Source organism: Dendrobium catenatum, unplaced genomic scaffold, assembly GCF_001605985.2.
Source record: "Dendrobium catenatum unplaced genomic scaffold, ASM160598v2 fragScaff_scaffold_716, whole genome shotgun sequence".
NCBI lineage: Eukaryota > Viridiplantae > Streptophyta > Magnoliopsida > Asparagales > Orchidaceae > Dendrobium > Dendrobium catenatum.
Window position 1 is genome coordinate 23,202,716 of NW_021319178.1, and position 12,889 is coordinate 23,215,604.

The window sequence follows — 12,889 nt, forward strand, 5'->3', positions numbered from 1 at the left end:
AACCTTTTCATTATATTTCATATGTCGTTTCTTTTCAATATTTCTTTAATACATACGGTATTTTCTTTTCATTATTCAATTCATTTGTTTCTTATTAGAATAATACTTACAATCATTAGGTATTTAATCCTTCAACTCTTCATATGTCGTAATCTTTAAGATACAACCTTGAAAGTAATATTGTAATGCATACTATTTTTATCGTACTGAAAGAAAATGCTAAATTTTGAATTTCATAATCATAATTACCCACTTTGAACTTTTCAGGTCGTCGATGCTTGATCTATTCTTGAATCAATTTCTCTTCTTGCTAAATCCTCGCGGGATCAACACTTATGACTTGATCTTTCACTTTCAAAAACCCTAATTTCAAACAATAACTTCTATCAATATAATATTTTGATTTAAATTCTAAATATCATTAAAATTAAAATTGAAAGGAATTCACTTACACTTTTGAATGGAGACTTCTCAAAACTCTCAAAATCCTTCTTCTCGAAATTTCCTTTCTCTCCCAATTTCCTTTTTCTTCGCTACAATCTCTTCCCTAACCTTCAAGAAATAAATTGTTCACTTTAAATGAAGTAGAAGAAGAAATTTATAGGAAAAATCCGAAAGAAATTCAACAAATCTTCTTCTCTTAATCCTTCTCGTCTGTTTCTCTTGTTCTTCAATTTCTCCCAAAATAACACTCTGATAACGATAAGAATGAAAATGAATCGTTATTTCTTATCCTAGAAGGTAATCATTTGCTAAAATTGAAAGAAAATGAATCCTACCTTGCTCTCGCGTGAAGTCCCGACCGTCCGCCCTTCTTTGTTCGCGCGAACAGTTCTGTTCCGCGGTATTAAAAGGGTGAGCCGGCCGGTTCGGTTGAACCGGCCGGAAGAACCGGTTGTCACACATAGGGTACACAATGAGACACATAAACACACAAGAAGGTACACTTGAGCGAAAAAATGAAAGAAATCATCAATTAAATGAAATGTTAAATTCTTCATTCAAAGAGTAAATAATGGACATCAAAACACACTGGTACCCATCGGTACACACCAATGCACACTGGTACACCGGTATAGATAGAAAACCCCTAAACCTAAACCCTAACATGAAATTTGTTGAACTAATAGAACCAACATATATCATGAAAAAGAACTTATCGTGATAATAAAAAACTGGCCTTAACCATGGCTTTTGTTTCTGCAACAAAAATTTGGAGAAAATGAAAGGAGCTTCAGACAAAGATGAGGAGCGCATGCAATAAGAGAAATTGAAACGCCTTGATCAATTTTGAATTTTCCACTGCATCGCCTCGATTTTCTTCTCAGTAAAAAGTAGCTTTTTACGTCTAATTCGGTTCAGGTCATTGGGACGCACGATAAGTTGGAAAAAACATGCTAAATAAAAACAGTGAGCTCGTTGTGCCACAAGTGGCAATATTTTATTGAAGTCCGGATATAGAGCTACGTCTGGAATCCGCACCAAATAATTTTTTTTTTATTTGGAACAACTTTCTTATTACTTTCTAAAGTAGCTTTGGTGTATAAAATTTTAATTTTCAAAAAACATTTGTACTAAAAAACTATTTTATAAAGCAATACGAAAATTATCTCAAACAAAACCACAATACCAATTGTGCAAAATATCTTAAATTAATATCAATTCGTCAAAATCAGCATTAAATAAAATAATTACGGAATCAAATCTCAGCCGTCCAACTCCATTGCCCTGCTGAAATACTTTTTAAGGCGAATCAAATATTTTTAAATAATGCAACATATAAAAAAACAAAACCTGTTTGCAGCCATGAGAAACAGCTTGTCCATTCACCCCGAGATACCTTCACTAATTTTACCTAAGTATAAAATTATAATAATATTATTCGTGTGACGACGATGATGATATCTTTGGCTCATTAAGTTGAAAAATAAAATCTTATATTTTCAAAAAAAAAATCATCGAATCAGCATTCATCACTAACGTTCATTCCATCGCGGCCTGCGGAGATAGAGAAAAACTACAAATCACCGAGTCAGCGAGAGCACGTGGAGATTCAGAAGCCCTCCACATGCACAGCTTGGCGAGCTACACTCCCCGAAGCAGCTACGCGTCCAATGCCCATTCATGGATTCATCACAAGCCCACTTCTCTGTTCCTAATATAAACTCCCTCACAACTTCAGAAGAACTAAGTTTTATGAGCAATGGAGGATTGTGTTGATGAGCTCTTGAACACTTTATCAGATTATAAGAAGGTAGAAGAAGAAAAAACTGTGGAAGAAGCTGACGAGAAGGGTACCTCGAAGTCTAGTAGTAGTAGTAGTGGTGGGATAATAGAGCAGATCATTTCGCATTTGCCGGTGGCCATTCCCGGCATTTCAGACACTTCTGCTGCAGGAGAATCAACTCATGGAGATAATGATGTGGACAAACCTGAAGCGAAGAAAGCCGAAGAGCATGAAGGAATAATTTCTCTACCAGGTGCATTTTTGTTTCTCTGGGTTTAAACTGGGTTGCATTTTGCTTGAATTTGATTTTGTAATAAGCATTTGATTGTGTTGTTGTTACAGATAGTGGTCCAGATCCTGAAGAGGCGACCATTCTCATCTCAATTATCCATGATTAGTTCAGGAGCAAAATCAATAATTTACCTGGATTTTGTGGGTTCATCTGGAAACAATGATGATGAAGCTTTCCTGTGTAAATGTTCATTGTAATCGTCGTTTTATTTAACCCATCTACTCGTTACATATGAAAATTTTGCTCTCTTCTGCCGTCAATCTATTGAAGATTCACTGTGATTCATATTCTATAAGAAATTATATGTTTCAAGTGCTAGAGAGAGGTAAAGTCGGGTAATTAAATTGTAAATACAACCTGAGATCTCGATCAATACAAAAGCTTTAGCCTTTAGTTTAATAGCTTGTGCATAAATAAGACATGAAATTTCTCATGTCATTGATTTTGGATTCACAACAGATCATCACAAGGCTTATGAAAATTACAAAAATTGAAGGCGATAGAAACGCCTAAATTCAAAATTGCTTTGATTTGAGAGACTTGAACAAAATAAATTAAAAGAATTGGAATTCTTGCAAGGAATAATAAAGTTATCAAGTAGAAAAAAAGGCCCTATATTAGAAGTTTAACTAACTATGTTTCAATCATGCCGATCAAAGAACTTCTCAATCAGGACAGAGAACGCAGCAAATCCTGCACATCCAGCACATGCTGCTTTGGGACCGCCTAGAAGAAAGAAAACACAGAATAAACGCACAAGAGAATGGCAATGCATATAGATTAAGTCGATCACAAATTTTATAGAACTGAACATAATGTATTTTAAACAGCCTAAGGAAAACATTAGCAGAGGCTTCATTGAAGTAATCACTTTGTAAAGGTTTTTATTTCAATCAAAGTAGCAAAAATCTATGTTCATTGCATGGGTTGCAGCAACATGTTTTCCTTTTTGGAGTTCTGCTATTGACTTTTTTAACTCGATGATGAAGAAATTGCAACTAAAAGAATCATAGTTTGAGGAATTCTACTCAGGATAATAAGAGCACCATAAAAACTAAGTTTGTATGATAAAGAGCAGATGACATTGGTATAGAAGGTGAGATTTAAAATTGCTCGCCACCGCAAGATATTTTAAAATGCTCTCAAATTCTAATACTCCTAGGCCAGATTCTACAAGGACTTTTCGGATAAAGGCTTCATTTGGGACAGTTTTTTTATTGCTTTATAAAGCAGATTTTTATTTTTATTTTTTTTAACTCGAAAAATTTTAACTAAAAAGATATTTTAAAAAGCAATTAGAAAATTATTCCAAATGAAATCAAAATTATAACAACAGTTACCATTCTAAAGTCTATGATAAGCATTATAAGGGAAAAAAACTCGGACATTGTGGTTTGCATATCATTACAAATAGACACGAGCATTAAAGAAAAAAATCTTAATAAAGGATCAAATTTGTTGCAAAATAAAGAAACTCAAATGTTGACACTCTTACACTGTGGTTTGCATATCATTACAAATAGATGAGCATTTGTATGTAGAATAAGCATCTAATTGATAGAGGCCATTTTTGTAAGGTGTTAAAAGAAGATCACTCACCTAAACTCTACAATAGGTAACCTTGTAAACTTCCATAATTTTCAGTAGCAGAGCAAGGAAATAATAACCTTAATTTGATATTTGATCACAACTAGGTTAAGAAAGATGGTGAACACGGGAAAGACCCTTTTGAGTGAATTTTTCCATTTCAAAGATAATGGTCTGCTTAATTATTGATCCAATCAGGAACATATTGAAGCTCCAGATGATGAAACTACCTCACAATTTACTCCATGCATGAGTTTTCTGATAATTCAAGAGTTAGTATCTCTACTGTTCTATGGTTCTTACTTTTACTGCTGGTATATGTTGTAATACCTCGCCTTTAGGAAGGTAATAAGCACTTTTCTTTTAAGTCCTTAAACAGAATGATGGATACATATTCTTTCGGTTATAGATTCTTGATCTGGTGGACATAAAATTATGTAAAATTATGATATTTTAGATTTTTTTGGAGTGACAAGATTATAGTGTTGATCATCGTCTTTGACACGAGCCATTCAAGTGTGGTTAATGAGAGATTATTCTATGCGGACACCGGACACAGCTTATCGTCCAGAGGCGAATCAGGTGCAGCCACGTCATCCACTACTGAGCAGTACCGAGCCACGGTACCGAATAGGGGGTGGCATGGCGCATTTTCATTGGGCTCTGGACGGCATTCAATGTCCGCACAGAATAATTTTTCATGGTTAATAGATACAAACCAAATTCCTCCCGTAACTCATAAGCCAAATCCTTATTAGGTGTATGTAATATACGTTGTTAGACCTTAAATCTTCTATTTGCATGTATTCATTTGATGGACGTTATTCAAAATAAAGTTATTAAGGTTTATTTGATGGAGATGTAAAACCAGAACTGAGCTTCCTCGGATTCATTAATTTGACTTCTTAGAGAATTGTCCATTGTTTAAATAAATGAGTGTAAGATCCACGTATATGCAAAGTCCATTTACACAGATTTTATGACTTGACTTTCAAGCGACCAGTTAATTAAAGAATTAAAAAACTAATTATTCAAGGTATCGATATAAGGGGAAAGGGTCTTGTAGATGAGAAAACATTAGAGCATTTGATAGATGGAGAAGACTAATTGCTCTTCGTGGAAATGCCCCTTAAATTGAACAATACGAAGAGTGTATTACTCTTTTAGCTCACAAAGGAAACTCATCTTAAGGAACGGGCAATAACTTAATAGGAGAGGCTGTTATAGATGTCAGTAGTCTTAGGTGTTTCAAAATAATTTCTTAGGGAATTAAGTTACTGAGTATTAAAATGCTCTAGTTACACCAGAATGGGTTCTATATTAGAAGGCTTAGTAGCTTGAAGTGGAAATGATAAAATCAGAGCTTGAATAACTGGACAAATATTTATATTAAATCAAGTTAACTCATGTTATTGAGGTTTAATAACTTACCAAAACTAATATAAATAAGAATGTTCCCACTGACAGAGAAGATTAATGGGAGCTTGAGGACCATACTTTATTTAAATAAGTTCCATCCCATTGTTGAGATTTGACTCTAAATTATAACGAAAAGAGTAGGGTTGTAAGCGAAAAAGTGCACTCGATGAACAACTCGATACTCGTTCATATGATACTCATTTAATTTTGTTTATTTACATAATTAAACTTGTATAAACAAAATTTTAAAACCTCATCATATTAAAAAATAAGTTTGAACATTAACTCATTTATTCATTTATATTCGTGAATATGCTCATTTATTGTTTATAATTAGCTTATAAAAATATGATAAAATGCTTATTTAATGATATCTTAATTTTTTATTTGATGGCTTATTCTATGTTATTGTATCATAATTCTATAGCTTATACATTTTAAAAATTATGCATATTATTAGATGAATATGTATAATGTACATATCAAAAAAATAGCTAAATAGATAGATTTAAATATTTTCTTATTATTTAAACTTCATCAAATAACTTAAATAATACCAAATGAATGCCAATTTTATATTAAAATTTATAACCCCAATTATGTCTAGTAATGATACTATATGTTTAAATTACTAATATCAAACATATAATTAGTTTGGCTCGACAAAAACCCAATTTCAGCTTGAATTTGATAAGAAAATTAATAGACAAACTTGAACTAGAATTTAAAACTTGGAACATGGTCCAAGCTCGGCTTAAACTCAATAGAAAAATAAATGAACAAACTTAAATGATGTATTACTTCGCTTGACTCAATTCTTTCACAAACCTAGAAAAAAGCTCATCCTTCTTGGCAAGGTTATTTGTTCCCTGTGCTATGACAAAGCTTGTTCATATGATCAGTAGACATCTAGTGGTACCTCATTTCCTTTGTGTTATTTCATATGTTTGTTTACTTTTAATTTATCATTCATCAAGCATACTTAACTTTATTTGAACCTTCACAGCTTATGTTTTTGAGTTGTTATTAAACTATATCTCAATTGGATAAATATTGGATTATTCAATATATTATGTTGGACATAAAATAACAGCGCATTGATTTTTTTACATTTATATGTTTGATGCATTATTATATGGAAATTCCAACTAAATTATTTGATTCAGTGACTAGGGACTTTTTGTTAGGCTGTATGGCTTATATGGATCATAGGGTCTGTTATGTGTTCTTGCCGTGATTGTCTTTACTTGGATAGGGATCTGATAGGAAACACTTGTAGATCTCAAGTATTTCCTATCAATCTTCGGAAAACAGCGAGAGTTCTCCACAAAAATCAGCACAAAACCACGAAAACAATAGATAATTTGTATTATTTGATGAAAGGGAAACGGAAAATAACAAGATACAATTGATCCTCTATTCGGGAGGAAAATCGATCTCTCCCAAATCTCTAGACGCCTCTAGAGCCCAAAAGAAAACCTAAATCTACGAGATTTCAAATTTCACCCAAATTCAAAATGCCCTAACCCTAGGAAAATAAATTATTTAATGCATACAATCCAAAAGGAAATCTCTAAACATTCCCTACATTCAAATTTCTCTCTCAAATCCCTCAAAAATCTTTCCTAAACCACTCCATGGGATTCGGTGGTTCGGTCGGCAGCACAGATAGGCGGAAAACGTCGGCCTCTGTTTCACGTGATCTGGTTCATGCGGGACCGGTCTAACAGAATCCAAGGGTAACTGACAATTTGCCTTTGATTTTTTGTATGCTCCGAGAAATAAATTATTATGGTTTATGATTCAAGCTACTTAAATATTTGAACTATCTACTTAGTGCTAAGATGCATTCACAACTTTGTGCTTTGTTTAAAGGATATGAAATACTTGATATTGCATCATTATAATACCCTTATTGGTGATTGGTACATTTATTTCATCATCCCTGTAAGTTACAACCTCATCTTGCTAATGATTATGCATATTTAAAGCAGTCACCATAACCTCTTGGTCATAGGATTGGTAATTGATATGTTTAACAAGTATTTGGAAATTCTCAAAAATTTTTAAAATATTTTAGATTAGTAACCATACAAAAGAAGACAGCTACTTAAGATAGTTGAACTACTTAATAGCCTAATAGATGTCATACTCCTATATCTCCATATTTAATAAATCGCCCATAGAGTCAAACAAGGATTTCAGTAAAATAAATATTATCGTACTTAGAACTCATATTATTTGAATCATGATGCTAACATCAAATGGCTTTGGATAAAAAAGAGAGTTACTTACCTCTAGCTGATATAGTCCCTCCTGTAACACAACCAGCAACGACTATATTTGTGGTATCGTGTTTTGCCCGTGCCTTGAGATAAAGAAAATCAATCAATATTAACTACATTTAAAAAAGGATAAGTTATTTCCAAATTTCAAATTATCTTTAATTACCTTCTCAACAATACATTCAGCCGCTGAAAACACCAAGCCCATGACAGCAAATGCCTTGGCAGAATTAATGCTTCTCCTGCCCATCTGCTTTGCAGTGTATATAAATTGCTGCCTTCCGGTCATTTCTTCTTGCATTATTGGATTGTCCAAAGCACCGAGAAACAGTCCCATGAATAGACCAAGCCCACTACCTAAAAATCATGCAAATGAAATGCAACATCATCAAATTCTCAAGTCTAGTTTATATAAAATTCCAACATTTTTAATGCTTAACAAAAAATTTTTAAACAGTAAAAGAGATTGTAGAGTTCAAAAATTCAAATGTATTTGTATGTGAAAAAAAAGGATCACCTAACTAAATTAATCAAATTATCTGAAATTTTCACAAGTTTTATACATATACATAAACCAGAGATTTATTCGGGGTGGTCCCATGGCAAATAAAATAAGTAAAAAAAAATGTACCAAAGCTTCAATACTAAGGCTTCGTTTGGGACGGCTTTCTTACTGCTTCTTAAAGCAGCTTTCTAGTATAAAAAATTTAATTTTTAAATTAGAAAGTAGTTTTAAGAAGCAATAAAAAGCCGTCCCAAACGAAATCTAAAACAAGCAAATTGATGTATTCTATTGCAATCTTCAAGCTGAAGCAACAACACAACAACAACAACATCAACATCAAGCCTTTATCCCACTATGTGGGGTCGGCTACATGAATCCTTTTTCTCCATTGTGTCCTATTAAAAGTCAAATTCTCATTTAAATCTAATAAAGAAAGGTCATTCGACTCATTCCTAATATTTTCTAACCAAGTCTTTTTAGGTCTACCCCTACCTTTCTTAACATAAGTCAAATCTAATACCTCTACTCTCCTAACCGGGTCATCGGAAGGCCGCCGTTTTGTGTGACCAAACCATCTAAGGCGACTCTCTCTAATCTTATCTTCTACTGGAGCTACTCCAACCTTTTCACGTATATGCTCATTTCGTATCCTATCTCTAAGGGTAAAGCCACTCATCCACCTGAGCATCCTCATCTCTGCCACACTTAACTTAGTATTATGCTTCTCTTTTAATGGCCAACATTCGGCACCATAAAGCATTGCAGGCCTCACTACCAACTTATAGAATTTTCCCTTAAGTTTGAGGGATACATTTCTATCACATAACAAGCCCGATGCATTCCTCCACTTCAACCATCCAACTTGAATTCTGCTGATAATATCTCCATCTATTTCACCATCACTCTGAACAACAGATCCAAGATATCTAAAACGTGTACTCTTATTAATGACTTGATCACCCAAAGTCACAATCCCCTCACTAGGTCTATTACTACTAAAATTACACTCCATATATTCCGTTTTAGATCTACTCAAGAGAAAACCTTTAGACTCTAAGGTTGACCTCCATAATTCAAGTTTACCTTCAACTCCCTCTCTAGTCTTATCAACAAGAAGAATATCATCAGCAAAAAGCATACACAAAGGTACATCCTCTTGCAAATGTCTAGTGAGAACATCCATGACTAAAGCAAAAAGATATGGGCTTAAGGCTGATCCTTGATGTAACCCAACCGAAATAGGAAAATACTTGGTCAATCCACCTTGTGTTTGAACACAAGTAATAGCTCCTGCATACATATCTTTAATGATTTGAATATAAGCATTATTAACCCCTTTCTTATATAGAACTCTCCATAGCACTTCTCTTGGAACTTTATCATATGCTTTTTCTAAATCAATAAATATCATATGTAGATCATCCTTATTTTCTCTATATTTCTCCATCAAACCTCTTAATAAATGTATGGCTTCCATAATCGACCTACCCGACATGAATCCAAATTGATTTTTTTGATCTTCATCCTTAATACACTTCACTTGAACTAAATCCTTACTACTCCTATCTCTTTGTTTGGCTAACTTATACATATATCTTTCTTCCTCTTTAGTATCTAATCTATTATATAAATCACTAAAAGCCAATATCTTTGCATTGCATATTGCTTTCTTAGCATCCTTACAAGTCACTTTATATATTTCCCAATTATCAAAAATTTTAAAATTAAACCAATTTTTATAACAAAACTTCTTATTTTTAATCTTTTCTTGCATGTTTGGATTCCACCACCAAATGTGCAATAAATTACAAAATTTATGAAAAAAAACAAACAAAAGAACCCAAAGAAAATGTGAAGTGACCCTAAATCAATTACAAACATTTATTTTAAAAAATTCAAAACCATGATAAAGATAATGTCATAAAAGCACATCTAATGCCAGAATTTGCCTCCATTGCATCCAAAGAGCTTCAGCTTTACAAGTTACTTAAAGCTTTTTTGAAGATAGAAATCTACACCAAATATTCTACTAATTGAACGTAGAACACATGACCAATAATAGATAAGTACATACAATGCCAGTTATAAATAAGAAATGCAAAAGGTAAGTTACAAATTAAATTCTATGCAAGGAGCTAATGGATATTTAGTTTTAGAGAAGGTCACCATATCCTTGAGCTAAAACTCTTCGATAGAACTATCTATAGTCACCAAGAGTTAATTATATTTAAATAAAGATGTACATAAACAAAGCAACCTTAAAAATAAGCTGCGAAATTTATACCTGCTTAAGTTTTAATGAGAAATATCTCAAAATTTAAAGACAGGTTTACTTATAAAGAAAAGAAAGGAAATTACATTGAACTTGAATTAGGAATGACCTATATTCACTAATTTTAAGAAATAAAGAAACATAAACTTATGAGCTTAATAGGTAAGGAATAAGAACGAGCTTTAATACCAAATATTCATACTCATTAAGCTTCAACTTTCAATCCTAAGAAAGGCTGCAAAACATGAAAAAAGGCATTGTGCAGGAGGAACAGGACTGTCTGCGGCATTCCTTCGTCCTTCTTTGGCTGGAAATGAAGCAGATCATTTGTAACTGACAAATACTCCTCTAAAATTACATGGGCTAAGCATTCTTCACAGATGCTTCAAATGTTTGTGAAAGGGTCCCCTTTCTAGAGATTATAGAAATTCCACAATTTGTCATAGATGCAATAAGTTGGGTCATACTTCCAAATCTTGTTCTTTTACTCTTAGAAATAATGAGATCTCAAACCCTTTTCTTCAAGCTAAAGATGAAGTTAACTTTATTTTTTTGGAAGCTTATGCATTTCTTTTTCTCGCACAATAAAATAAAAGAGAGTAACCTTTTTAAAACCCTTCATTGGCGCTGGAATGAAGATTGATTATTTCTATGACATTTATCAAAATATATTATTTCTTTGTCGCAAAAATTCTCAAATCTCTGGTGAAAAAATGTTACATCAAGCTCAAGGCTTTATAATTGTTACATGCTAGAAAATTTGAGTAAGTACAATGTGTATGTTGTGTTGTACAAAAATTTAGCACGCCCAGATAAAAGTTATAAGATAAGAAATTTTTTTAAGTAGAAAATCCGAAAAATGTATAAAATCAAGAGATCTGACCCAGTTAAAAAATCTACTATATAATAAGTGATACAAGAATTCTCCCTTTCTCATAATTGAGAAGATGCAATTATTTAAGAACAAATATCTAATTTTTCCTACGGGTATTATAAAATCAAATGTCTATAAATGGGCAGTTAATACCTGACAGCAGGGCTTGATTTCTCCTATAAAGATTTAAGAAATCTAATGTCCACAGGCAAACAGATAATACATAATAACAAGGTAAAATATTGACACGGGTATTATAGAAATCAAGTATTATCACTCTTCTATTTTTTTTTCCTCTCTTCCATTTCATTTCTCTAGTTCTTCCTGTATGATTGCAGTACCTCAGAAATCTTAGATTAAGAATGATGTCTTCTTTAGTAATTCAGCATATGGATTTTCTTTTTTCTTTTTCTTTTTTTTTTTTTAGCATATGGATTTTCTCAAATTATGGACAATTATTTAATCATTTTGATTGTCTTTAATGTCCAATATGTTTCAAATTCAATTTTGGATTTTGAATTGGCTATTTTACGTTGTTCCTAATAGATCAAAGCTCCTTCTAGATTTAAATCCTCTGACTGCCAAATATGCTAAGCAGTATATCTTCTGAGGTCTCTGAATTGGCTCCCCTTATAGTAAAATCAGTGCAGAGTTCTTGAGCCCACTGGAAACATGGCCTCTGTTCATGCATTTGGCTCTTCATCACCAGCCGGTAATCCTATTAGAATTACTCTACCTGACAAATCTTTTTCTGCTGTGGTGACCCCACATTTAGCTGGAAACACTTTCTCTGTTGTGGCCCTTCATTTTATTCTTATGGACCCTCATTACAACATGCCCTTACCTTCCAGAAAGTCTACCAATAATATGATTTCTTTCACTCCTACACTTTTCAACGTTAAAATCTTTTGATATCAAAATCTTCTGACAAAAAATAGGAATCGTGAAATACATTCAAAGTATTGTGTCCTAAGTTGATTTCTTTGCATATAGTTTTCTTTCCTTCTTCGAATATTTCTAAGGTTTTCAAGATCAAAATTGCAAAATATTCGACAATAACAAAATTATCATCCAAACTATCTGTAGTAACCTTAGAAAAAGAATTGTATTGTGCCGAAATTTAATGTTTCACCTTCAGAACATGTTTCTGTTGATTTCCTTTAGTATTTGGCCAGTTCTTATGGGGTTCAGAAATTGGATGATTTTATTCCATATATAGAGGCTTAATTTGATTTTCAAAGATCATCTTTTAGCAAAACTCTGTTTACTTAGGAATATTGAAACTTTGAATGTTTGTGGCTTAAGGCCCATGGTCAAAAAGAAGTATGGGTAAAGATGGATATAAGGAACTTTTGGATATTGTTTGTATTCAAGAAACCAAACATGATCATTACTACCAAGCATTCTTAGAGCAATTGAAGGCAATTA

The 12,889-nt window shown here is 32.7% G+C and overlaps 2 protein-coding genes across 2 annotated transcripts in view; one reads left to right on the top strand and one right to left on the bottom strand.

Annotated features, from left to right (window-relative positions):
- The first annotated feature begins 1,789 nt into the window (after nt 1-1,789).
- LOC110102553 lies at nt 1,790-2,725 on the top strand. The gene is made up of 2 exons (XM_020830922.2): nt 1,790-2,480; nt 2,570-2,725. The coding sequence occupies exons 1-2, from the start codon at nt 2,204-2,206 to the stop codon at nt 2,623-2,625; spliced, it is 333 nt and encodes a 110-aa protein (XP_020686581.1). The 5' UTR covers nt 1,790-2,203; the 3' UTR covers nt 2,626-2,725.
- A 199-nt stretch (nt 2,726-2,924) lies between these two features.
- Nucleotides 2,925-12,889, bottom strand: part of LOC110102552 (mitochondrial import inner membrane translocase subunit TIM22-4) — a 28,442-nt gene continuing 18,477 nt past the window's right edge. Inside the window, exons 2-4 of the mRNA XM_020830921.2 lie at nt 7,977-8,167; nt 7,821-7,893; nt 2,925-3,245 (exon numbers count right to left, since the gene is read on the bottom strand). Coding sequence (XP_020686580.1) covers nt 3,160-3,245; nt 7,821-7,893; nt 7,977-8,167 — 350 coding nt within the window. The 3' untranslated portion in view covers nt 2,925-3,159. The remainder of the gene's footprint in view (nt 3,246-7,820; nt 7,894-7,976; nt 8,168-12,889) is intronic.